Consider the following 26983-nt stretch of genomic DNA (forward strand, 5'->3'; position numbering starts at 1 on the left):
TTAAAGGTAGACAGTGAAGGAGCCTCTCTGATGTGCAGGGGCCGTTATTCCATAATTAAGAACCAACAACCTGAAAGGCCCCGCCCCTCTGAGCGGCCTTTCATATTTGAGTAGCTAAATAAGACTATTTGCCAATGAAAACATATTTTTGCATTTAAAATGAGAACAATTCATCTCCATCATCTTATTTCAAGTGCAGGACGTCTAATTATCTGATTTTAGGGGTGAAAATACTCAATATATTGGCAAATGGTCTTATTTACCTGCTCAAATTAAGGAAAAATATGCTAATTTCAAGAACACTGTTTTTGCAATGAGGCTACCCTGCCAAAACAGAACTAAAAATAAGTTAAGTTATTGTCTTGAAATTAGTGTATTTGTACTTTATTTGAGCAGGTAAATAAGATAATCTGCCACTGGAATAAGTTTTTTGCACTTAAAATAGCAACAATTCATCTCCATCGACTTATTTTAAGTGCAGTAAATCTAATTATCTTATTTTAGGGGTAAAATGACTTATTCCATGGGCAGATCATCTATATTTAGCCGCTCAAATAAAGTACAAATACACTCATTTCAAGACAATTTTAACTTATTTTCAGTTCTGTTTTTGCAGTGTAAACCTCCGGCCAGAATAGACGGGCTCAGAGCAAAACGTGTTGGGATGGACCTAAACGAGTCCTTTCCAACACTTCACAGACCTTTTGGGATCAGGTCAGACCTAAATCTAACCGGGAACCAAGGCCAGGCCGTGAAGCTGACCTCCACAGACCCGCCGCGTCCAACCAGACGGATCTGGAGCCATTACGCAAAGAGAAAATCAGTAAAAAAAAATGAAGCCTCTAGAGGCAGAAAGCTGGTCGAGATGTGCTCTAGCCCTACGGACACTTACACGCAGCTTCCAGATTGTTGTTCCACTCGCCGCGTTCTGCAGCGGCGTGTGCCGGCTGACCGTGGCTTTCCATGAGCGTCCGCAGGTTGGCGAAGCCTCTCCTCAGAGAATCCATGCCGCCGTCTCCCGCAGCGCCGAGGCGTGACGAACAACCCGCACTGCTGCTGGACAGGGGGGGGGAAGAGCGTGAGTTTGTGCGTTAACCCGCCACCAGTCGGATTTATTTTAATAATCACGGCGGGACATGAAGAGGCCCGAGTCAGACACAAATTTCCAGACGATCCAGAATTCAGCTCCAATAAAAACGTCAAACTGCTGCAGCTGTGCTTCGATAATTCCTGAGCCCCTCTTAACGTTCAAATAGAAAACCACATACTTATCGTTTCTCATTTGACAGTGTGTACAAAATTAAATATATCAGAAGTGAAAAACAACAACAAAAAAATCCAGCATTTTGTTGTTTGTAGCATAAAATAATTCTCTAAGATAGCAGACGACGCTACATTCCCCATTCAGTCACGTGACCCGCTGTCTTAGCCACAAGGGGGCGCTGTAGGATGCCGTGACGTCACCTTAGTCAAACACGATATCAGGAAATAATCATTTTAAGTAGTGAGTCAATATTTAGTCACCTTTGTGATGGAGTTTTTAACCTTAAACGAGGACGAATACGAAGCTAGCCAATGGGAGGTTAGAAACAAAGCCATGTGCTTCTGAGTGGTAGCGATAGGGCTGGGCAATATGGATTAAAAAATCAATCTCTGATTTTATCATACCAAATCCGATTAATCAATTTTTTTTTCCTCCTTTTTGTTTCATAAGAAGAAATTAAAGAAATTATTTTAATGCTTTTTATGTCAAGCATTTCGTCAGGGAGTTGACCTGAATTCAAAGTGCAACTAAAAACAAGCTGTGAAACATGCTTGTAAAACAAGATGGCAGCCATCATCATTATAAACAATGAAAATATAACAAAACATTTGCTGCTAGTGGTATTACACATTGAGCTAAGAACAGGCTTCACTGCACTTGTGAACATCAAACTAAGTTTTAAAAAAAGTAAATTAAGTACCTCGTATTATGGTAAATAAAGTTTCCACTTAACAATATTTTGACAATACATTTGCCTAAACATATATTCAGCATCACATGCTGTTCTCTTCATGGAAACCCAATGAGTGTATTGGCAAAATAAAATCCAGATTTTCCAAAAACGAAATCTTAAAGAATTGTAAATTTGAATTAATCGATTAAATCGATTCATCCCCCAGCCCTAGTTAGCGATGATGATGATGATGCTAGCAGGCAGCATGGCAGGGAGAGGGATTCAACAGGGGTAGCGTTACCCGGCCTTTCCCGATCAAAATTTGACGCAAACTCGGGTCCATCGGATAATTAAACTTTCCTTTCCCCGATCCAAAGCCATCTTACGATTGGCAGCCGTACAATAGACCATTGTAACGACTTTTTAACGATCCTTTCAGAATGCTTAATGCGTGAATTAGTGGCTCTCGGCACGCGATCGAGGATGTTTGGCTACACTGACGTCACGGCTGTGTTTTCTGACTGCTCTCGATGGAGGCACCCAGCATACTGTAAAATTTCTTATTATTTGGAGCATTTTTAATTGCGATTTCGACCAGCCACATAGAGAAAAACAACAATAATCAACCATCACACACGATAAAACTGCTCTTCTATTTGAACTCTAATGTTAAAGGCTTTACTTCTACATTACATTATAGAGACGATGCGTTACTAGGGTTTGCTAAAATGTTTTAATGACAGAAACGAAAAAAGAAAAAGGAAAAAAAAAGGTTGAAGCGGAACCAGAGCAGCAGAATTGTTTTTTTTAAATGTGCCTAAAACCATCTTTAGAGCTAAAAGCAGAAGTTTTAGCCCCGGTTTAGTTTGCGTTGGTGGTTAAGCAGTAAATAAATTCACTTCCTCTTTGACGACATGCTGGAAACCTGCAGCCGAAATGATGCTCAGTGTTATTCTGTGAAGATACAAAAAAAAAAAAAAAACACAAAAGGATGCGGCGCGGTTCCTCTAACGGGTCTGGGTCCTTTCCTGGCTACACCATGTGTGACGGCAGGAAGTAGGTTTCCACCCGGCAACCCATGACCAGACGGGGCCCCGCTCAGAGCGCCGGGCACCAAAACCAAAACCACAACACAGGTTCTTGGTTTTATTGGTGCTGCCATCATATACTGGGGCAGAAGAACAATAAAATAGATAAATAGCTGAAATGGTAACAGAGTCGACTTAAACTGTGACCTGTTCACATAGACGGTGATGTGCTGATAAACTGGTTTCCTTTTCTAGTCCCAGGATCTGTAGGAAGCCGGCTTCAGAACGCCTTTCATGAAGAAAGTTAATTATATTGGAGTTCAGGGGTCTGCAACTTTGGCTACAAATGATATTTTTATTATGGTATTTAAATGTAATTATGATAATAAATTCATAAGATAATATATAATACGTTTCTTCTCAGAATAATTTTAATTTGCATGACAGAATGATGCCAAAGGTTCCAGTAATATTTCATTTTAAATCAATATTTTTTCATTATGTTGGAAACTATGATTTTTTTTTACATCATTATCCACAAATATCAACATTCCTGTCCATCTTCTCTTTTTAAACCTCAAAATAGACATAAAAGGTTGTTTCTTTAACGATGACAACATATTTCCTACAGTAGATCTTTATCACAAATTAGAACTTATCTTTTTTATAAAGGCCAAGGCAACGTTTGTGGTCTGAACGACTTTAATTCTAGTGGACTGGAGGCAAAATGGCTCTTTAGACTGTAAAGGTTGCAGACCCCTGGTCTGGGTGGACCCCAGGCCCCCGTAACCCTGCATGGACGCTCTCTGCTCAGTGATCTCGGTAAACGTGGCACCGCTGCTTCAGTGCATGCTGGGTAAACGGTAAAAACCGTCTGCACGTGTACAGCGCTTCATTAAGTCCTCAGGAACCCATTCACAGCCGTTTGGTGGTGAGCTTAGGGTGACCAGATGTCCCCATCCGAGCGGGACCGTCCAGCTGATGTCCAGATGTCCCACAAAATAAAACAATGTTCCGCGTTTGACCGGCTCAGGTTTGGAAAAGTCCAAAAAACGCATTGGACGTGCGTTTTTTACTGGAACGGCGCTGTGTGAACGGCACAGCAGGACACTTGTGAAATAAAGGGACAGGGATAGAGACGCATGCAGAACATTAAGGAAACTACGCAGCAGAAAGAAGATTACCTGGGAGCCTTTTTGGGAAGTAATTTTAAATTTTTCCTGGAGGAGAGCACGACTGATTTTTACTCCAACCTAAAAACACCAGACAAGATTAACTAAAACAATATTTAACTTTACGCAAGTTTTTCTAATAAGCTTTAAAAAGTGTTAATCAATGTATCTGTAACACTTTATCGGCTGGTCGTGATGTTCTTTATACATCTCTTTGCAGGTGAAGAAGCAGACTGGTGTTTTGTTATTCTCTCATTATTATCTAATTTTATTAATAAAACTACTTGCAGGTATAAATCAAGGGAAGCACCACGACTCCACTATTGAAAGTAAAATCTGTTGGGCTGTTTTTGGCATTAAGGCGACAATTCTTATTGCCACACTGCCAGACAGGACACTATAAAAAAATCATTAAAAGCCAGTAAAGTTTTTTTCTGACAAACCTTTTAAAAGTTTAACAACCATCCATCGATTTTCTACCCAGTTTTCCGTGCAGGTGTTACGTTGAGCTGATTCTTATGATGGAGAAACGCGGCTGCACGTAACACAGGGTGATGGGGGCGGGGGGGGGGGTCTCCAGCGAGAGCCGGGGACGCGGCGTCCATCCTGGACAGGTCGGCTGAGATTTAGCAGTTTTATTAAACTCCAACAAGGTGAAATAATACCTTTTATAAACTGCTGAGTTGTGATAACTGATGCTGTGCAGGGAGGCAAGTTTATGTATAGATCTGTTTCCCATAATGAGTCGATTCATGGGGAACTAAAGCGTTGTAGACACAGAGGGCCTTGCAGTGGAAGCAGCAGCAGCAGCAGGTCAGACAGTAAAAGACAGTAACAGGCAAAACAGAGACTGGTTATTGTAATTAAATTAAAACGTATGACGTCATCATAAGCCCCGTTTACATTTAGCCTGTTAAACCGATCCATGACGAGGTCGGACCGAGCTTGGATCAGTTAACCGTGCCGAGATTGGTTCATACGAGCGTTTACACATCACGCTAGCACGGTTCCTCGCCTCCTAGTGGTGATCTGTGGTACTACTGCTCTCTAGGATGGAGGGAGGGAACCAAGCAAATAAAAATGGCGGCGCCCGTAACATTCAGGAAGTTATGTTTGGTTATAATTCGTTGTTTGCGGAAAGTCAGGCGAAGACGGAAACTTTTGGAGAATTTACTTGACAGAGTCGGCTTTTGGGACGTGGATGAGACAAACGAACGTCTAATCAGGATATACAGACGCAGGAAACAACGACAGACACTGAGGTTGATCACGCTGCTAAGCAGAATCATCTCTGGAAACCGTGTGGCACGGTAAGGAAGCTAGTATTATTATGAATGTCTGAAATTTTATGATTACGGAGGCTTATCAGCTGTTGCTCTCATCAGTTGTTCACGTTTTATTATATATTTCTATTTCTCTGTTTTATTTAAATCCCCCTCATTTTTGTTGTGCTTACAGAACTGTTTAGTCAGCTGACTGTAAGGAGATGACGCGGTCTGCCCATGCACTTTTTGTTATCAGAGAACTGAGCCACTGATGAACCGTGCAGAGCCCACCTATCGAACTGGTCTAGATTTAGCGCAGTTCGGTTGTGTCTGGCTCGGTTCAGTTCAGTTTGCGATCCATTTACTCTCGATAGTTTTAACCGTGCTTGGACTGGTCTCGGCACGGTTAAAAAAAAGTGTAGTGTAAACGGGGCTTATAGTGTTGGTCACGTGACCCACGCTGCGTTCCTTACTCACGTTTTAGTCTTCTGCCATCTTGTGGTCGCCTGCTGACATTACATCTCTCCTGCCCTCCGGCCTGCAAGGACAGTTCAGACATTAGGAAGCAGCTCATTCTGCTGCTGGCCAGCCTTTCTGAGGCCCTCCTGCTCCTTGTGAGCGAGCCGACCGAGGCGCTCAGCACCAGCAGACGTGCCACAACCTGCAACAGAGGAGCAACAGCGGGCTTTGCTCTACGTCTAACAACCCCAGCGGTGATCTGTGCTTTCACTCATGAACCAGGAAGCCGGGACGTTGCAGGAAGCTGGGCTGGCTCCAGTCAGACGATGGAAACAGAGAGATAATTTTATTCCTGCTGATTTGACTGAAAAGCAGAAGTAGCACACCGCCTGGTCCGTTCTCTACGTGAAAAGGCAACATTATGACCGTGAAGGGGAACCAGAACCGGCTTTGTTATCCAGAACAGAGATGAGAACGGCTTTTGTTATCATCTGCTGAGGGAAATCGCAGCAGTGTGCAATGAGTTGGGTCCTTACTATGGGTCACATACTGTAGAAGGTTGTTGGTGGGTTTGCTCGTCTCTGACCCCCAGTGGGTCGAGGCAGATGAGCGTTCACACTGAGTCTGGTTCTGGTTGTGCTGGAGGTTCTCTTCCCTGTTAAAGGGGAGTTTTCCTCTCCACTGTCGCCTCATGCATGCTCAGTATGAGGGATTGCTGCAAAGCCATCAACAATGCAGACGACTGTCCACTGTGGCTCTACGCTCTTTCAAGAGGAGTGAATGCTGCTTGGAGAGACTTGATGCAACCTGCTGGGTTTCCTTAGAGAGGAAACTTTCTGACCAACCTGGAGGATCTGATGGAGTCTGACTTTGGAAAGAGCCTTGAGATGAACTGTGTTGTGAATTGAAGCTATATAAATAAAATTGAACTGAACTGAATTAAAGATTATTGTAGTTCTATGGATAACTTACAGGAGGCTGTAGACAGAACAGATGGCCTGGACGGCATAACAATAACCTGACTGTAAAGACACATCAGTAAAGTGTAGAAATTGTGACATGGAGGATAAATTAGATGTGTAAATATATATAATGAGAGATTTCACATAGAAATCAGGATCAGGATCTGTATAAGCAGCGGCTTCTTCCTGCCCTTTTCCAGCTGAATATGAAGGTTTTGTTTTCTGTATCTGATAATTATTCTTATTTTTGTTTTTTCTCTCTGACATCATTTCTTTTTGGTTGTTTTCCTCTCATGTCCCAAATAAAAGTTTTAAATTTCAAAGTTTTCAGTCTATAAACATCTTCATGGCCTGACTGGGATGTTTTTATACGCAGCAGATTGAAACCAATATAAAAACTACTAAACAAGAGGCTGAGCAGTCAGAGACATAGAAAATGATGGTTTAAAACAATAAATCCCAATACATTGGACCAGAACAGCAAATTATATAACAGATAAGAGTTAAATAGATGAGAAGAGCTCTGAGTAGATCAGATCAAGTGAATTAGAAGAGATCAGGATATGATGATGAGAGTAGTAGTTTCCTCTGTGACCGACCTGCAGCCTTTCCTCCCTCTGAGGGTTCCAGACGTTTGCTCTGCAGACAGGACCATCAGGGGATGAAGGTTCTCCCTCCGCTCCATCCTCCTCCTCACAGCTCCACCATAGTCTTCGTCGTTTCCTGAAGGAACAAGGCGGTGGGCTCGCTGCTGGCAGAGAAATGAGACCACGGTCACCAGAGAATCCTCACATTTACCAATCAGCTTTCAGGCGTGGCCACGAGGTTCTGCAGAGGCTAAAATGTTCCGTCGCGTTCATACGAAGAACCTTCTACAGTTCTCTGGCATGCTGACTACCAGACGTCTACTGGTCTCATCTTTACTTCCATGTCTTTATCGTCTGTGTTTTATTGTGAAAAGCACAGTGAAAGGTGCTTTATGAACAAAATCCACCTCCTAGTCTACTGAAGGAAAAACTGACTACATTTTATTCCTTGGTTTAAAATGCTTAACACCTCAGCGGTAAATTTAAAAATATTATCTATTTTGAAAATGTGTATTCATAATTTGAGAGGATCAGAGATTTATTTAATTATTTTAAACCTATTTAAAGTCTGAACTAGTCTGGTGGACGGTTGTATTTCTGTTTGTGGAATAAATCTGTCTAAACACTCATATGATGGTGGAGTGGTGGCCTGGTGGTTAGAGCATTGCCCTTGGGAGGTTCTGGGTTCAACTCCCACAGACTGCCACTCTGGGTCCCTGAGCAAGACCCTTAACCCCAGATTGCTCCCCAGGCGCCGCACAGTGGCAGCCCACTGCTCCCCAAGGGTGATGGGTTAAAAGCAGAAGTGAATTTTTCCATTGTGAAATCAATAAAGTTCAATTATTATATTCAGTTTTATTAAAAGAAAATATTGATTTTATATTCTCGGGTCAGCTGACCATCATTATCAATCCGTAAACTGGTGTATTGGCACATTTTCCATCTATAAAGCCATCTTTGCACTGTTACTATTACTACACTGCAAAAACGGAACTAAAAATAAGTTAAATTTTCTTGAAATGAGTGCGTCTGTCCTTGATTTGAGCAGGTAAATAAGACGATCTGCCAATGAAGTGAGTATTTTGACCCCTAAAATAAGATAATTAGATATTCTTCCCTCTAAATAAGATGATGGAGATGAGTTATTCTTATTTTAAGTGCAAAAATCTTATTCCATTGGCAAATCATCTTATTTACGTGCTCAAATCAAGGACAAATAGACTAATTTCAAGAAAATTTGACTTATTTTCAGTTCCGTTTTTGCAGTGTATGTTATATTTCTATATTACTATCACCTCATTTATCCTAACTCAGTCAGTCCGGCCTCAGACTTTCCTCTCAGGACTTTATTTCCTCCAGCGCTCCGTTGGTACCATCAGAACCTGGAAAATTTTCATTTTTCTTACTCTTCCTTTCTACCTTGGACCTCAGCAGGACCTAAAAGTGATCCATGTTGATTCCTCTGGGATCATTTAAATCTATTCTAAGCAAGATAGAGACACAGAGCTCTGGTTCTAATGTTTTATCAGTTTATTCAATCTGAATCAGGTGGTTTAATTATTTCTGCTCTTGCTGTGTTTGTGGCTTATTTGTTTACTTTTAGCAAAACGTCTCTCCTGCAAATGGATCTGAATGAGAAAACCTGTATAAATAAAGGTTAAATCAGACTTAAACAGTAAATTGACATAATATAATGAAATGCAGAGACTTGGTATGATAAGAAATTCCTTTAATGTCCCACCATGGGCACATTCTGGCACCGACTTAGTTTACAGTAATGGAAAAAAACAAGCTAATATAATCTGAAGTCAGTGGAGGGCTGTATTATTATTATTATTATTTTGTTTTTTCTAGGGATGCACCGATATGAAGATTTGGGCCGATATCAATTTCCGATATTAATTGCTGTTATGTCCAATAACCGATATTTATCGATGTGTGTGCAGACACACATTTACGTTTCTGTGACGGTTAACTTTTGTAAAAGTTTGTACCGACTGAAAACTATTCTAACTGAATTTTTTAGTGTGGGTTATAGTCTAGACTTACATACTGTTTTTGTTTTTAAATCTCTGCTTCATTAAAAAAAAACACAATCCTGGCTGTGATGCATTACTGTCACTTTAACATAGGGCTGGAGATAATTCATTAACAATATACATCGATCGATCGATAGAGGTATATCCATGATAGAAAAAAAGGGTCAATAATAAGCTCAATAGAATAACAGTTTTTCTTCCTCCTTCATTCTAGCCGTGTAGGTTAATGCTACAGTCATTACATCCTCCCAACCAATCACAACGCAGACCCAGTAAGCTCCGCCCCCTACAAATAGTTCAGAGAGCACGCGTTCTTTTTTCTTTTTTTAAAATTTGCATTTTTGGTAAAAAGTTGGTTGAATAAAGGGTTGAGCTTGAATTCAGTGTTCTGCACCTAAAAATAGGTTGCTAAGCAACAGCATCAAATGGCCAGGGCTGCACTTAAAATATACGTTTTGAATTTGTTGATAATTATAGATATCGATCAATATTATTTTTATTTTATCGATATGCTTTTGCTTTCTATATCACCCGTGGCGCCAGTGTCTTGAAACACTGGCCCCAAGGGCAACAAGCTGGAAATAAACACCCAGGTTGTTAATATTGGCTTAGTTTAACTTATCGGACCGAAATGTTAAAAAAGTGACTAGCATCGGACGATACCGAAGTCAATGCCGATACATCGTGCATCCCTATTTTTTCCCCTTATTGCTTGCTTTTTCCAAAGAGGCATGTGGATTGTTGGTCATCCCATGATTAGTTTATCATGTTGCAGTAAATTGGTTTTTTTTGTTTTGTTTTTTTTGGAAAGATCATATTGTTTTTTTTTTTGTTTTTGTTCAAAACGGAATGTGTTACGTTTATTTTTACCTGTTCCCAAATCAAACCCCATTTAATAAAATTGGAATCAAATACCTGCCCACGCCTACTGATAACACAAGAAGGCGACGACTTTTACAGCTTTACCTGGGCTGGTCATGTGACTGAACCGACCTGAGGTCAGCAGTACAGGCAAAAACACTCAGGTAAAACACAATATGTGTGTGTGTGTGTGTGTGTGTGTGTGTGTGTGTGTGTGTGTGTGTGTGTGTTTGTGTCTGTTGTTATTTAGCTAATACAGCTGCTTACACTAAATTTAAACGCTTCAGCAAATAGCAATGCAAGTTGTCAGAGATTAAGCTGCAATGGTGTGAGTGGACAGAGCTGTGCAGAAGTATGGTACTTTTTCTTTCTTTTTTTTTTGTTTTACAACCTTTTGATTCAAATTGGCTTAAAGGGGAAGTGAAACCAATTCTGCAGATATTAATATAGCTGCAGAGTCATTTAGAGAAACATCGTAGAAAAAGTTGGAGTAAGTCTCTCTGTTTGCAGGAAAGGAAAAAGTGATGGTTACTTTCTCTTTCAATTAACACTGACTTACCTTAAAGCCATTTAACCAGGTGGAAAACATTAACACGGTGCACAGCACAGAGCTCATATCTACATTTAGAGCCAAGGTTTCACCTAACTGGTTAAGCTTTTACCCAAAATGTCATGCATTTACTCTCTTGCAACTGTTACACCCCTTTAAAAGTTAATAGTCACCGTTAATTTGCTGCCAGGACCAGGAAAACTGGTCCAAAACCAGCCTAAACCTGATATAAATCATGTCTCGTAGGTTTAAATCTCCACAGAGTTACTGCCTGACAGCTATAAATGCTTATTTTTATTACTCACCGGTTTTAAAAGTTGTTTTTTCAGACCATAACCCACTTATCCGGTAGTTGTCTGGTTGGACTTTGAGACAGGGGGGGTGAAAGGTGGAGCATCGCGAGAGTTGCAGTTTCCTGGTTGCGCATTCTAGCACCGGGCCACAAGATGGCGCTCGATTACAACGCTGTTAAAACCTGTGAAAGTTGATAAATAATCGATCATATTTGCATTTGAACCCACTATTTACAGTATGAAACGAACTGGTTATAACATACTTCAATGTTTATACATTTTTGTACGTGTTTAGCAGAGTTTTAGACCTTTGTTTTGTTTTAAACAACAAATTGTAGTTTTTTCCCCCTTAAAACCCTTAAAAATGTTTTTAAAGCCAGCAGGATGATGTACACGACATCTCTCGGTTTTCTTCCCTGTACGTAACAAATTAGTTTAATTTCCATGTTCATTGCACCTATTATTGTGCAAAATAAAGTGCAGGAATTTAAATGTGAGCAATGAAATGAGAAAAATCAAGAAAACTTCAACAGATCTATACATATTTTAATTTGTCTCAACTTTGTTTGCTGCCTTTTCTTGGTAAGATATAATTCGACAATTAAACGGAATTAAATAAACCTAAAGAAGCTCAACAATTTAAAAAAAGCAAAGAAAAATGTAAATATGGTGGATTGTTTTTCTATTCAGCACCTTGTAGGACCACAGTTCACTACAATTGCAGCTGCAGGTGTTTGTCTCTGCCAGCCTTATAGAAATGGAAATGTTTGTCCATTCTTCATTTGCTAAATAGATCCTGTTCAGTCAGATAAAACGAGTTTCCCACATGAGCATCAGTTTTCAAGTCTTGCCACAGATTCTCAGTTAGGTTTAGGTCTGGGCTTTGACTAGGACATTCTAGCATGAATATGCTTTGATCTGAACTATTGTGAGCTATATATATATATATATATATATATATATATATATATATATATATATATATATATATATATATATATATAGAGAGAGAGAGAGAGAGAGAGAGAGAGAGAGAGAGAGAGAGAGAGAGCTCCCTCTTTGATCTGAGTTAGCTGAATAAAACTGGATACATGACTTTTTGGGAAAAGACAACTTGTAATTTTTGATACATTTATACTGTAAGACATGTGTTCTAATTTGTGAAGAACGACTATTTTATTTCTGTTTTTAGGTTGTAACGTGAAGAAAACTAACTTTTTGCAAAACGAGAACAGATAGACTATCTATTATAGGGTGTGAATATTTGTGGGAAACGATGTAAAAACAGAAAAAGAGGCCATAGTTTCCAAACAATTTACAAGAAAAATAGATTAAAAAAACATATTACTGGCTCTTTAAGTTTCATCCTGTTGTGGAAACTCAATGCGATTATTTGATTAAAAGAACTGGAAAACTGGTTAAACCTGCATTTGTTGTTAGATTAGATTAGGTTCAACTTTACTGTCATTACACATGTGACTAGGCCATTCCAGATCAACAAAGTACAGTTTAATGTAAGTGTATGCAGGATAAATAGCTGCCATACAAGTTGTTTTTATGGCAAATGGACAATATTTACAGATGACACCCTTTGTAAAAGTGAGACCAAATGTAATAAATACAAGTGATTGAGTGAGGTACTATGAAAGTCTTACACAGATTAATTTGTGTGTTAAATGTAAGTAAGAAACTGTAACATAACTTATATTTAAAAAAAAAAGTAAAATAAGCAGATGATAAATTGGAATTGGCATTGAACAGTGCGGTGGCTAACTAATCCTACTGCGTGATAAAATTATATCTATGCTCAAAGTAAATGTCGGTTTTCTGTCATTGTCAGCCATTCCTCTTGTAATTATACTCACATTTTCTGGTTATGTTCTGATACTGTTGCTTTTTTTATTTTGTTTTTTCTTGTAAACATGTTTTGTAAACATGATTATTTTTTTCTCTTATTCATACTCTGCTCCCTTTAATATGTTAAATTACTATAATTTGTTTGCAGAATATTAAAGGGGAGTTTTTCTTTCCACTGTCGCCTCATGCATGCTCAGTATGAGGGATTGCTGCAAAGCCATCAACAATGCAGACGACTGTCCACTGTGGCTCTACGCTCTTTCAGGAGGAGTGAATGCTGCTTGGAGAGACTTGATGCAACCTGCTGGGTTTCCTTAGAGAGGAAACTTTCAGACCAACCTGGAGGATTTGATTGAATTTGACTTTGGAAAGTGCCTTGAGATGACATGTTTCATAGATTGGCGCTATATGAATACAATTGAATTTAATTGAATATGCCTTATCATAATATTTTTGAATCTCTAATAAAATAAAATAAAAATAAACAAGAAAAAGTCTAGATAAAACACTGAACTTGTGTGTGTCACGTCATCCGCGGACCGGACACCTTCCGATGCGGAACGCATCACCTTTCACCTGAGAATATCACCGCCCCTGCGGTGAGCCCCGGGCAGGAAACCAAACACCCTCTGTGACAAACGTTTCATCCAGAAACACTTCCGGATGTGTTCGGCTTTTCTTCTGTTTTTTCGCTACTTTTAGGCGTTAACGCAAATTTAGTGAATCGGTCCGTCTGAAGCCTTTAAAGATGAGGAGTTGACGTGAATAAAACCCGACAGACGGCGAGTTGAAGAGGAAAAAAAGTTGGAAAAACGGTAGGAGTCGGTTTAAAACAGGCTTAAAAAAGGTAAAAATCAACAAGTTTTGTTTGGTTGCGGTTTGTTTTAATGTCCCAACGGTCGGCTTACTGCTGGTAAAACTCGTTTTTTTGTGATTTTTCTCTTTAAATTATGAATTAAAGTTTATGTGGAAGTAAAGTTGACTCCTTAAAATGAACACTCCCTTTTTTAGGAAGACAGACAAGAACTGTTTTACCTCATTAACATTTATTTATGGGTCAAGTTTGCAGCCTTGCTCTACAGGAACCACTTGGCTGCTTCTTAAATGCACATTTCTGTCTGTCAGGTGACCTCATGTGATGTTTGGTGGTTTTATTCCACAGTTGTGCTGTTTTTAAAAGTGTAAAAATAGGTGGAAAAAAAAGCAGCCATAATCTGAAAACACCCAGAAGTTCTGGTTCTGTGCGGCAACTTGTTGCTCCTGCATGTGCACATCGTCCAGATTCTGGTTTTATATCGTCCTGTCTGTGTTGACAGATAAACATTGGGTGAATAAAACACCAAAAACTAGATGATTTCTGCAGAAAATGAGGCTGAACGTTCACTGCTTTTATTCAGGTCACGGAGGCAGTGAACGCAGCACCGTGCCGCGTTCACTGCCTCCGTGCGGAAGTCCAGAACATCTTCCTCCCTGGTAAAACAGAAGTAGGTGAAAAAAAATAAAAATACTTGTCGGGTATTTATGCTGCAGCCACACATGACTGCTAAACAACAATGGCTGCACTTGCTCTGGATCGCTAAGGCCAAAGGTCAGAGTCTCCTGTCTTATCTTCCCTCAGAGATGAAGTCTGTGCACTTTGTCCTCAGCAGCACATATAAAGTGTTCAGTTTGACCATGAAGGCAGATGTAAGCGCGTCAGAGCTGCAGGTTTGTCTGCTGCCTCTGACTCACAGGGTTTATCCTCAGAGTTTTGAGCCTCGGTTTCTGCTCTCAGACGCTCTGACGAGGGTTTTCAGGCCACAGGGTGTGTTTAAAGTCCAAAAACCCCTCATTTATGGATAAAGATGTGGATGTTGTGTTCCTTTAGACCACTGCAAGAGAGATATATGACATGTTTAGACGGGTAGGATCACACTGAGGAATGAGAAAAGTGCAGTATGGGTGGTACCGGTAAATCATTTATGCCCAAATGGCTCATCATAGGTCAGATGTAAGGCTGGGTGTCATCTGGGATCAGACGATTCTTCATACATAGCTCAGCTTGATTTGATTTGACTCCAATATCGATATTTATTACTTTCAAATTAATGCTCAAAGTGATTCAATCAACCAAACCAGCCAAATATATTTGTTAAATTTATTGATAATAAGAATAAAGTGCATTTGGTTCAACGCATTTAACGGATCACAGAAAACAAAAATGTTCCCAAACGTCTAATTTTAGGGACGAATGCGCTTCTAAAATCCTGTCGGCCATTGGCAAATTTGTCCCGCTTGCTTTTCCTCGCTGTCAACAGTAATGGTGTTCTGTAACACCGCCCCCTAGGGGTTTGGAGGTATATCGATCAATTAAATCGTTTTAAAGAACATCAATATTAATCTTTGTTTTGATTTTTACGCACAGGCCTAGTCAAAGGTAGGTGACTCGTATAAACTAAAACCTAAAAACGCGTCATAACTGCTAAAATATATTTGTTAAATTTATTGATAATAAGAATAAAGTGCATTTGGTTCAACGCATTTAACGGATCACAGAAACCAAAAATGTTCCCAAACGTCTGATTTTAGGAACAAATGCGCTTCTAATATTCTGTCGGCCATTCCGCAAATTTGTCTCACTTGCTTTTCCTCGCTGTCAACAGTAATGGTGCGCTGTAACACCGCCCCCTAGGGGATGGGAGGTATATCCATCGATTAAATCGTTTTAAAGAACATCAATATTAATCTTTGTATTGATTTGTATGTACAGGCCTAGTCAGAGGTGGGTGACTCGTATAAACTAAAACCTAAAAATGCGTCATAGCTGCTAACTTTTGTTGTTTTTTTACAAAGAGAATAAAGGTAAACTTCTAAAAGCAAAACCTGGTCTTTAAATAATTCACATATATTGTATGTAGTGAATACGGGGGTTACAGATGTTAAATTAAAGCTGTGTAAGGTTAGTCCAGAAAGGGGTAAAATGGTCCAGATTGCCCTCATAGGCCCAGTTTCAGCGTTATGTCGCTTTGTCGAATAAATGTCTTATTTAGACAGTTTATCGTGAAGGTTCTGTATTGGGAGTGGTGGCCTCAAAGCTCAGAGGTTCAAAGCTCAGCCTGTCACTTTGGGCCCTTGAGCAGGACCCTCTACTACAGATTGCTTCCCCATGTGCCGCTCAGTGTTGGGCAGAGACAAATTTCCTTTCTGTGGGACTATAAGGAGAAATATTTATGTACTTATTTGTTTATTTATTTATTCAAATGTATGGAAGGCTCTAGAAAGCTGCAGGAGAAACGGCACCCTGCACACAAACTGGTCAGACTGGTCAGGTCGCCGCTACAAAGCGCTACTCGCTACAAAGTAGCCGCTGACACAAACGGTGACCCGGACGTCTGGTGGTTTTGCCACAGAAGTGTGAAAAGGCGTGTTTTTTATTTATTTGTTTTTGACCTCCCCAAAAAAAGCTGGGCTAAGGGGCCGTTAAGTCGTGACGTATCCACCACTGCTTCCGGATCCAAGCCGGCCGAATACACTGTTTACTCAATATGCCGCTGTGCTATGTACCGCGCCGTCTTAATAGATCGGAGACAAAAAAAAAAAAAAAACTCAATCTGTCATTTTATCGTTTCCAGTACAATGAGAAGGAGAAGAGGAGATAGCTGCAGTTGATGAGCTAAGTTATTCTCCAGGAAATTATTAAAATGGTGCCATTTTTGCTGACTCACCTCGTTAGCATTAAGCTAACGTGTCACATATGCTAACTACAGTACGCACGACGTTAACGTTTGACATTTTAAAGCATAAATACAAGTTTGAAACTTAACCATAAGAATAAAACACAGCGTCATGTACAGCTGATGTGGAAATAGAAGTTCACCCGCGACGTCAGACTTAACAACCGTATGGTGACGAAAATACAAACCGTTTGAACCAATTCACCTGCAATGCCCCTGTTCAACCCTAAGAGGGCAGCACTGAGACGGTTTTAAGACGACTTTTATAGAAGAACTAAACAAGTTCACGTAAAAGCGTTACGATATTGTTAAAGTAGCATCGCTGGGTCCAGTTTATGCAGTTAATCTAAAAAATACAAAGTTTGTTTAATGGCGAGTGACACGTTAAAGATTTTGTACGTTGTGCTTAAAGTGTTTTTACTGAGAGTAAAGTCAAATTCTTTGTTGTATGAAGCAGCTCGGTGATTAAAGCCGGCTCTGATTCTCACGTCGCCAAAATAAAATACGCTACAAAGCTGCTGCGTCGCTACAGACACGACGTTGTTGCTATTAAACCGATTGAGCCGTTCTAACACATTTTCATTCTAAGTAATTTAGATCGATATAAAAGTTTAGGTGAACTCACTCTTAACACAGTAACACATCTTGATACCAACTCTAACAAACCACACCCTTCTGTTTTTAATCTAACATCTTGATTTTGGGTCCAGAATCATACATATTTAACCCCTAATCCAGCCAAGAAGTTCTCCTTTTATTTTGGTTGAGTCATTCAGGAGAAGAGACCGGGCGTGATCCACCTCCATAATCAACAGATTTGTCTCTGTTCTTCTTTCCAGACGGAGAGAAAATGATGGAGGCAACGGAGGAGATAGGAGACGTCAGGGCAGCGTCAAACCCCACCGAGGAGGAGGAGGAAAGCCCTCCAAAGGTGAGGAGTCATGGACGTACCAGCTTAAAGAGGAAACCAGGTGTTGGACTGAAAGATGGAGAAGATTCTCAGAGGTCCATCAGTAGAGACGGGAGGAGTTTGAAGTAACCTCTACTGAGATGCATTGTTCTGATTACTTTCAGTTCATTGTAAGCTGGTGTATAGAGCTTTGCCGAACGTTAAAATTTTTCACATTTTCATAAGTTTCAACGTGTGTTTCATTGGGATTTTACGTGATTGACCAACACAGAGTAGCGCGTAGTTGTGAGCTGAACGCAAACCACAGAATAAGTGTTTTGAATATCTATAAATTCATATCTGGGCAGTGTGTCGGGGTGAAGCTCCTAGTCGGTACTTTGTAGAACCTCCTATCGTACGGATGCCGGTCTACTGGGGTTTGGCTCTAGCAGCTGCTCACCTGTTGGCCGGTTTGTCTTTACCAAACAGCTCCAGCGTCTGCAAACGTCCGTTTTCAAGCCTTGGAAAAGATTCTCAATCAATTTAGGTCTGGACTTTGGTCTCTCTACCACATGAGAATATTTGACCTAAACCCTCTGGTTGTATGTTTAGAGTCGTTGTCCTGCTGGAAGGCAAGCCTCCACTATAATAAAATAGAAATCATATTGCTTGATATCGATAATTATCAACAAATTCAAAACATATATTTTAAGTGCAGCCCTGGACATTTTATGCTGTTGCTTAGCGACTTATTTTTAGATACAGACACAAACACTGAATTCAAACTCAACCCTTTATTCAACTTTATTACCAAAAACTACAAGTTAAAAAAAATGAAAAAGAACACCTGAACTCTTTGAACGGGGCGGAGCTTGGTGTCAGAATGTTCCTGGGTCTGTGTTTGTGATTGGTTAGGAGGATGTAATGACTGTAGTATTAACCTACTTGATAGTCTAGAATGCAAAAGGAAAGAAAACTTATTCTATTGAACGCTTTATTGACCCTTTTTCTATCGATGGATATATATCGTTATTGAATTATCGTCCAGCACTAGCCTCCACCTTGATCTCCAGTCTCCTGCAGCCTCCAACCTCATCGTGTGTTTAGTCTCTCCCATCAACTCTGACAAGCTAGCCGGAAGCTTTGTGACGCCAGATGAGGAACATGTGGGTTTATTAGAGTCGATGTCATGTTAACCTCACCACAAATTCATTTCCTCCTGATTACCGTTTATGTCCCATTCCCTGTGAGGGAGCGAACGCAGCGTCTGTTTTACCCGCTCCGCCTCTCTCTGCAGGAAACAAACGGCCACCACACAGACGAGGACGGTCCTGACCCTTCAGCCGAGGCAGCAGCAGAGCCCCCGGTGGAGACGGACCGAGGCAAAGGTAAAAGTGAAGGACGGATGTTTTTAGCCACTGATGCAGTCGATATAAGCGGGAGCATTGAGGAGAACGTGGTGCTCCTGTGTAAAAGCTGTTGGTGTTTGTCCCCCCCCCCAGAGGTCACAGCCACACCCCAGAGATCCGACGGCGGACCCGTGATCATCCAAGCCAGCAGCAAGAACCCGGCCAGCGAGAAGCTGGAGAGGGTCCGCAAGTGGAGCGTCAGCAAATATAAGGTGGGCGGAGCCTGAAGCAGCAGCTTCCTGCATGGACCCCAGATCTGATCAGTGGCGACGTTTTAATTCAATTCAGTTAAATTTTATTTATATAGCGCCACTTCATGATACATGTCATCTCAAGGATCTCCAGGTTGGTCAAAAAGTTTCCTCTCTAAGGAAACCCAGCAGGTTGCATCAAGTCTCTCCAAGCAGCATTCAGTCCTCCTGAAAGAGCGTAGAGCCACAGTGGACAGTCGTCTGCATTGTTGATGGCTTTGCAGCAATGCCTCATACTGAGCATGCATGAAGCGACAGTGGAGAGGAAAACTCCCCTTTAACAGGGAGGAGAACCTCCAGCAGAACCAGAACCAGGCTCAGTGTGAACGCTCATCTGCCTCCACCCACTGGGGGTTAGAGAAGACAGAGCAGAGACACAGAAAGCACAGAAGCTCACATTGACCCAGGAGTACTTTCTACGTCAGATAGTAACAGAGGGTGATCTGTTGTCCCTGGATGATGTCACAGCTAACAGAGCACCAGACCAGGTGTACCTTCTATGAAGAAAAAAAAGATAGAGAACAAAAAGTTAAAAGCTGAAATGACAACAAGCAATGCAAACTGGAGAACAGTAGAACTCAGTAGAGTGAGAAAAATAGACCCTGATGTCCTCCAGTAGCCTAAGCCTATAGCAGCATAACTATAGAGATAGCTCAGGGTAACATGAGCCACTCTAACTATAAGCTTTGTCAAAAAGGAAAGTTTTAAGATTAGTCTTAAAAGTAGACGGGGTGTCTGCCTCACGGACCAAAACTGGGAGTTGGTTCCACAGGAGAGGAGCCTGATAGCTAAAGGATCTGCCTCCCATTCTACTTTTAGAGACTCTAGGAACCAGCAGCAGACCTGCAGTCTGAGAGCGAAGTGCTCTGTTAGGAACATACGGGGTAATCAGAGCTCTGATATATGATGGAGCTTGATTATTAAGGGCTTTATACGTTAGAAGAAGAATTTTAAATTCTATTCTTGATTTAACAGGAAGCCAATGAAGGGAAGCTAAAATTGGAGAAATATGATCCCTCTTGTTGATTTTCATCAGAACTCTTGCCGCAGCATTTTGAATCAGCTGAAGACTTCGAACTGCATTTTGTGGACTTCCTGATAGTAAAGAATTACAATAGTCCAGCCTTGAAGTAACAAATGCATGGACTAGTTTTTCAGCATCACCCCTGGACAGAATGTTTCTAATTTTGGCGATATTCCGGAGGTGAAAAAAGGAAACTCTGGAAACCTGTTTAATATGGGATTTAAATGACATGTCTTGGTCGAAAACAACACCAAGATTTTTAACTTTATTACCAGAGGCCAAGTTAATGCCATCCAGATTAAGGGATTGATTAAGAACTTTATTTTTTGAAGACTCTGGCCCAAAGATTACAACTTCTGTCTTGTCAGAATTTAAATGCAGGAAATTTAAAGTCATCCAGCTTTTGATGTCATCAAGACATGACTGCAGTCGAAGTAACTGATTGGATTCATCAGGATTTATGGATAAATATAGCTGAGTGTCATCAGCATAACAGTGGAAATTAATCCCATGCTGTCTGATAATTTTGCCAATCGGAAGCATATATATAGTAAATAGAATTGGTCCAAGGACTGAACCCTGTGCTACTCCACAAGTGACCCTAGAGTTTGAGGAAGATTTATTATTAACATGAACAAATTGGAATCTGTCCGACAGATAATATTCAAACTAGCCTAATGCTTTCCCCTTAATCCCTACAGTATGCTCAAGTCTTTGTAGGAGAATATTGTGATCAACTGTATCAAACGCAGCACTGAGATCTAACAGGACAAGTATAGACACAAGTCCATTATCTGAGGCCATGAGAATATCATTAGTGACCTTCACCAGAGCTGTTTCAGTGCTATGATGAGCTCTGAAGCCTGACTGAAACTCCTCAAGTAGGTCATTACTTTGTAAATGTTCACAAAGTTGATTAGCAACTACTTTCTCAAGAATTTTAGATAAGAAAAGAAGATTAGTTTCTCTGTCTCTCCCTCTGCAGTGCACCCGGCAGGCTCTGGCCGAGCGGCTCGGCCGAGGCTCCCGCACGGTGGACCTGGACCTGGAGCCGCGCCTGGAGCTGCTCAGAGACGACCGGCAGCGCTACGACCACATGACCAAGCTGGCTCAGACGCTGGCCGGGCAGTTCGCCCAGTTCTCCGTCACCCAGAAGACTCTGGGGGACGCCTTCACCGAGCTCAGCTTCAAGTCCAGGGACCTCCACGTGAGTCCTGAGCGTAACCCGTCCCTGTCCCGTGCATCCAGCAGACGACCGGTTTCCATGTTTAAAAGCCGGACTTTAACTTTTCCCACACGTCTGAACTCACAGTAGGTCGTAAATTCCCCGCAGGTGGAGTTTGGCATGAACGCCGAGGCTCAGAAGTTTCTGTCGAAGAGCACCGAGGACCTGACGTCGGCCATCAGCAGCTTCACCTGCGACATGAACACGCTGGTGAACAAGACCATCGAGGACACCATGATCAACGCCAAGCAGTACGAGGCCGCCAGGTGGGGGCAGCCCTTCTCTACCAGCCTCCAGGGGCATGCTGGGAAATGTAGGACGTAACGGGGGGGCGGGTTCAGAGATGGAGTATGAGCAACGTTTCCACGTCTTTTATTGATCTTTCAAAATAAAAGCATCACAGCAGAAACAAACGTTGATGTCAGACACAGATTAGCTGAAATGTTTCCCAGGATTTAAAAGTCATTTTGATTTATGTCGTTTATTCATTTATTTATTTTATATGTAGCAACTTATGCGAAATGTAAAAAAATAAAAAAATAAATAGAAGAAGAAAGATTGATGTAAAAATGAACATATTGAAGAGTTGGAGAAAAAATCCTGAGAATAACTAGAAAAACATGACCACATGTCTCCAGTCCTCCTGTCTCTCCCAGGAGTCCTCAGGGCGCCACAGGCTGTGGAGTCCCTCAGGAAAACACTGCTGCATTATAGATGAGCTGCATTATTAATATTAAAGGGCGTTCCAGTTCTTTAGATGTAGGGTAAAATAACCCGTTAATGACTAAATGTATATCAATTACAAGCATTTTGATGTCAAATACCATATTTTTCGGACAATAAGGTGCACTAAATATTCTCCCTGAGTGTGTAACATCACTCTGCCTCTTCATGTCCACAGCTCTCTGTCCGTAGCTGGACTACGCTGCTCTGTTTCTAACATAAGGCCAAAATAAACATAACATTTATATTTAATTAACTTACTAGGTTTATTGTTGTCAGGCTGCCTTACATGAATGCACTTCTAGTTTACACATTACAGTCAGGCAGTCTTGTGTGGAAAAATGCTCCATCTTGGCCTCGTCTGATCAAGTCGTGCCTTTAAAGTCCTCCTTGTTTGCCACGGTTGAACAGAAAATAATTTTTTATGTTGTCTAATAGTTATGGAGACTCAGTTGTCCATCAGTGAGCTTTAGAGGTTGTTTTTCGTGGTGCATTGTGGGAAAGTAAAAACGGTTCCTCGTCCAGCCTTGTCTGCCACAGAGCCCGTTGTTTTTTTAAACTTTTACTCATTTCTCTGACTTAAAGGAAGATTGGTGGTTTTTGTAGCCATGTTCTCCGGTCTTTCCCATTTTTACAAGGGGTCAGATTTGGCTGTTTTCAATATAAATGTATTTATTTTGAGGCTTTATAATCATGTCTACATGGAGTGAGGATACCTGTAGAGGGCGCTGTAAGATGGACAAATCTAGAAACGGGTCTAAGAATATAAAATGAAGCGCCTCAGCAGGCTTCCCCCCTGGTTTCTGCTGAGGAGCTGTTTCACAAACGTAATCTTTGCACACACCCTACACTGCAAAAAGGGAACTAAAAATAAGTAAACATTTCTTGAAATATGTGTATTTTTCCTTGATTTGAGCAGGTAGATAAGACTATTTGCCAATAGAATGTTTTTTTTTTCACTTAAAACAGGAACAATTCATCTCTAAAATAACATAATTAGACATCCTGCAATTGAAATAAGACGATGGAGATGAATTGTTACTATTTTAAGTGCAAAAATCGTATTCCATTGGCAAATAGTCTTATTTACCTGCTCAAATCAAGGAAAATTACAATGATTTCAAGAAAACTTCACTTACTTTTAGTTCTGTTTTTGCAGTGCACCCTTGGTTTCACTGACCACGTTGATCCCCTGACCTGCAGGATCGAGTACGACGCCTACAGGGTGGACCTGGAGGAGCTGAACATGGGGCCACGGGACGCCACCACCCTGCCTAAGCTGGAGCAGGCCCAGAAGACCTTCCAGGGCCAGAGGGAGCGGTACGAGAAGGTCCGGGACGACCTGGCCGTCAAAGTCAAGCTGCTGGAGGAGAACAGGGTGAGTTCTGGGTTGACTTCAGACGAAAGACGAAGACTTTGGTCGTTTGCTGTCACAGACTCCGGTTACACTTTATTTGAAGGGGTGTACATAACACTGACATTACACTGTCATAAACATGACATAACGCCTGTTATGAACATAAATGACTCTTTATAAATGTTTATGACTGTTGTCATTAATTGTCATTCGGTAAATTATGACTCTATTAAAGCAAAGTTGACATTGTTTAAAATGTCTTTGTTATGACAACTTGACATTAACAGAGACAAGTTTAAATTTAGGACTTGATTTGGGATTACGTTAATTTTAAGGGTTTAGTTTGGGATTAGGTTAAATTAAGGATTTGGGATTTAGTTAAATTAAGGGTTTGGTTTGGATTAGGTTAAATTAAGGGCTTGGTTTGGATTAGGTTAAATTAAGGGCTTGATTTGGGATTAGGTTAAATTAAGGGCTTGGTTTGGGATTAGGTTAAATTAAGGGCTTGGTTTGGGATTAGGTTAAATTAAGGGCTTGGTTTGGGATTAGGTTAAATTAAGGGCTTGATTTGGGATTAGGTTAAATTAAGGATTTGGGATTTAGTTAAATTAAGGGCTTGGTTTGGATTAGGTTAAATTAAGGGCTTGATTTGGGATTAGGTTAAATTAAGGGCTTGGTTTGGGATTAGGTTAAATTAAGGGCTTGGTTTGGGATTAGGTTAAATTAAGGACTTGATTTGGGATGAGGTTAAATTAAGGGCTTGATTTGGGATTAGGTTAAATTAAGGGCTTGATTTGGGATTATATAAAATGTAGGGCTTGATTTGGGATTAGGTTAAATTAAGGGCTTGATTTGGGATTATATAAAATTTAGGGCTTGATTTGGGATTAGGTTAATTTAAAGGCTTAGTTTGGGATTAGGTTAAATTAAGGATTTGGGATTTGGTTAAATTAAGGATTTGGGATTTGGTTAAATTAAGGGCTTGTCATAACAAAGACATTTTAAACAACGTCCACTTTGCTTTAATAGTGTCATAATTTACCGAATGACAATTAATGACAACAGTCCTAAACATTCATAATGACTCATTGATGTTCATACCAGGTGTTATGTCATGTTTATGACAGTGTAATGTCAGTATTATGTAGACCCCTTCAAATAAAGTGTAACCCGGACTCCAGCTTAGAACGTACATAAGATTAAAGGGATAACAGACCCTTCGCCTCCCCCTCTGTCTGCAGGTGAAGGTCCTCCACAACCAGCTGTGGCTGCTGCACAACGCCGTCGCCGCTCACTGCTTGTCGTGCCACGGTTTCCTGGAGAAGAACATGCAGCAGGCCCTCGAACACCTCAACGTCTCCAGTGTGGCGCCCCCCTCCTGGCTGGAGGAGAGTTGACGCTCGGCCGGACCGGCTTGATTGACTTTAAAAAGTGTCTTTGAAAAGCTTGTTCGTCTCTTTGTCTTCTAAAACCCGCGAGGTAGAAGAAAAGTAATTTATTTTGGGTGATAAATGGGACATTTGGGTTCAGAAATGTCGTTGTTCTACAATTACATTTATTGTTTAATAATTTTTGAGTTGTCCGTTGTTTTTTTTAATTATATGAAATGATTTAACAAACATATCGAGGGCAAATGTAAAAGTTTGCCCTCTTTGTTTCCTCGGCTCTGTCTCAAATCCAACTAATCCTTCGTGAGGCTCTAAGCTTCTCTTTGAACTCGGGGAAATCTGCTGCAGTCAGAGAGACGCCTCGACGCCGCCGCTGGAAAACAACCTCAGCGTGGATCAGGGATCCGACGATTAAAACTTGCACCTGGGTTTGTTCCTCGTTTATTAGAAAACTAAAAAACTCAGGCAGCTTTGAAGGAAAATGGGGTTTAAAAGCTGAACCAAAGATGCAGAGTTTTAAATAATTAATTAGACTTTATATCTGAGGCTCGGTTTAAATTATCTAAGATTCACAGGCCTTATGTATCCTAACTTCTAGCAACCGATTCAGCTTTAAAACGTTTTATTTTTTGCCCAGTAATGGTTTAGTTTATTCCAGCTGTCGTTTGGATCAAGCCGTGTCTGAGCTGGACTTCTTTGAAGGTTTATTCTGATCCTGCTGGACACAGATTTAGTTTCAGGAGGCTGATCTCAGAGGACCAGAGACTGTTGATGACGACGTTGTCTTTGTTGTTAAAGTTCGGCTGTTTATTTTTGTTAAGTTTTTTCAGGCGACCTCAGGTGTTTGTTTACCTGCACGCCTCATATTTAATGTGATGAAACCCACACGTGACTGAAAGCTCAGCAAGTCTTTAAGCTCCTTTTTTCTGCCGCAGACCAAAAAGAAACGTTGCTGCATGTCGTCAATGTTGCCTCGTTTGCTGCCGTTCCTCCAGGGAACATTGTCAGAAAACATTTGTGTGTATTTATTTTCTGTAACATTTGGCTTTGAAAGCACTCGACTCATTCCAGGTTAAAAACTGGTGCGACTTCATTTTTTATTTTTTGCCAAAGTCATGTTTGTTGCAACATTTCGTCTGCAGCCAAACTGCTTTATGTTTATTCAGTGGCTCTCTTCAAGCAACTTTAATTATATAAGGATGGAGGTTTAAAAGGTTTGCAATTTTATTTTAGCCTTACTTATCTAGCTCAATCAGAAACAAATACAACTACAAGCTACAAGCCAAGAAGGGGAACAAAATATCACCGTATGTCGATGACCTTGCGTTCTTTGTAGGAGGTTTGTCTCTTACAACAGGTTGAGCAGTTTTTAAAGATACTACGATACTATATAACACCAAGCAGCTAACTAAAGTGGGAGTAAAATGTAGCGTTAATAGTTTATCTGGCCTTAGCAGCGGTTAAGGATGCCTTCACTGGATGAAGACACTCCTGTATTTAATCTCTCAGCCTGGCCTCAGCGTTTCACACATCGGCACGCTCCAGATCGTACAGCTCTCTACACTTTCTTCATTGCAATCTTTAAACCAAAATAAAACACCAGTTTATTTCCAGGCATTTGTTGTTGTTTTTTTTGTCAGTAGATTTCTTCATTTAGGGAACAAGTGAGGGGATTTGTTTTATTAGACGAGTCCGGTGTCGCTATCTGAGCACTTCTTCGACATCGAAAACCTTTAAAACAGTCACAGAATAAATATAGTCGGTAAATCTGGGACCAGATAAAGACCAACATGTATTCTATGTTAAACAGGAGCTTTAGATGGCTAACTCTTATTATAATCTGAATTGTTGTCATTTAGTTCTAATGGACTCTCGTTGGTTTTTCATTGGTTTTGAACTTTGATCCGCTCCTCGTGTTCTTGTTCTGCGTCGTTTGCTCTCGTCTGAACAGCTATGAATGTATTTCTTATTTTTTACATCTATGCAAAGACTGG

The 26983-nt window shown here is 40.7% G+C and overlaps 1 protein-coding gene and 1 long non-coding RNA gene across 4 annotated transcripts; one reads left to right on the plus strand and one right to left on the minus strand.

Annotated features, from left to right (window-relative positions):
* Positions 1–926: 926 nt before the first annotated feature.
* Positions 927–11228, minus strand: LOC118565782. 3 transcript variants are annotated; one of them, XR_004932603.1, is made up of 4 exons: positions 11166–11228; positions 7423–7571; positions 5880–5940; positions 927–1053 (listed from the first exon to the last, which is right to left on the minus strand). It is a non-coding gene; the product is annotated as an uncharacterized LOC118565782 (long non-coding RNA). The 3 variants fall into 3 exon arrangements; XR_004932605.1 differs by having other exon boundaries at positions 927–1056; XR_004932604.1 differs by having other exon boundaries at positions 7423–7574.
* Positions 11229–17566: 6338 nt separating this feature from the next.
* Positions 17567–25172, plus strand: LOC118565779 (arfaptin-1-like). The gene is made up of 7 exons (XM_036146774.1): positions 17567–17654; positions 18910–19000; positions 19115–19233; positions 21282–21503; positions 21630–21787; positions 23448–23622; positions 24843–25172. The coding sequence occupies exons 1-7, from the start codon at positions 17574–17576 to the stop codon at positions 24996–24998; spliced, it is 1002 nt and encodes a 333-aa protein (XP_036002667.1). The 5' UTR covers positions 17567–17573; the 3' UTR covers positions 24999–25172.
* Positions 25173–26983: the final 1811 nt, after the last annotated feature.

The sequence above is a fragment of the Fundulus heteroclitus genome, chromosome 14 (genome assembly GCF_011125445.2).
Source record: "Fundulus heteroclitus isolate FHET01 chromosome 14, MU-UCD_Fhet_4.1, whole genome shotgun sequence".
NCBI lineage: Eukaryota > Metazoa > Chordata > Actinopteri > Cyprinodontiformes > Fundulidae > Fundulus > Fundulus heteroclitus.

Excerpts from the sequence above, each read along its gene's own strand:
- LOC118565779 (XM_036146774.1), top strand. The coding sequence starts at position 17,574 with ATGATGGAGGCAACGGAGGAGATAGGAGACGTCAGGGCAGCGTCAAAC. Across the intron at positions 21,504-21,629 it reads TCAAGTCCAGGGACCTCCAC|GTGGAGTTTGGCATGAACGC; the intron begins GTGAGTCCTGAG and ends AATTCCCCGCAG. Across the intron at positions 21,788-23,447 it reads AAGCAGTACGAGGCCGCCAG|GATCGAGTACGACGCCTACA; the intron begins GTGGGGGCAGCC and ends CCTGACCTGCAG.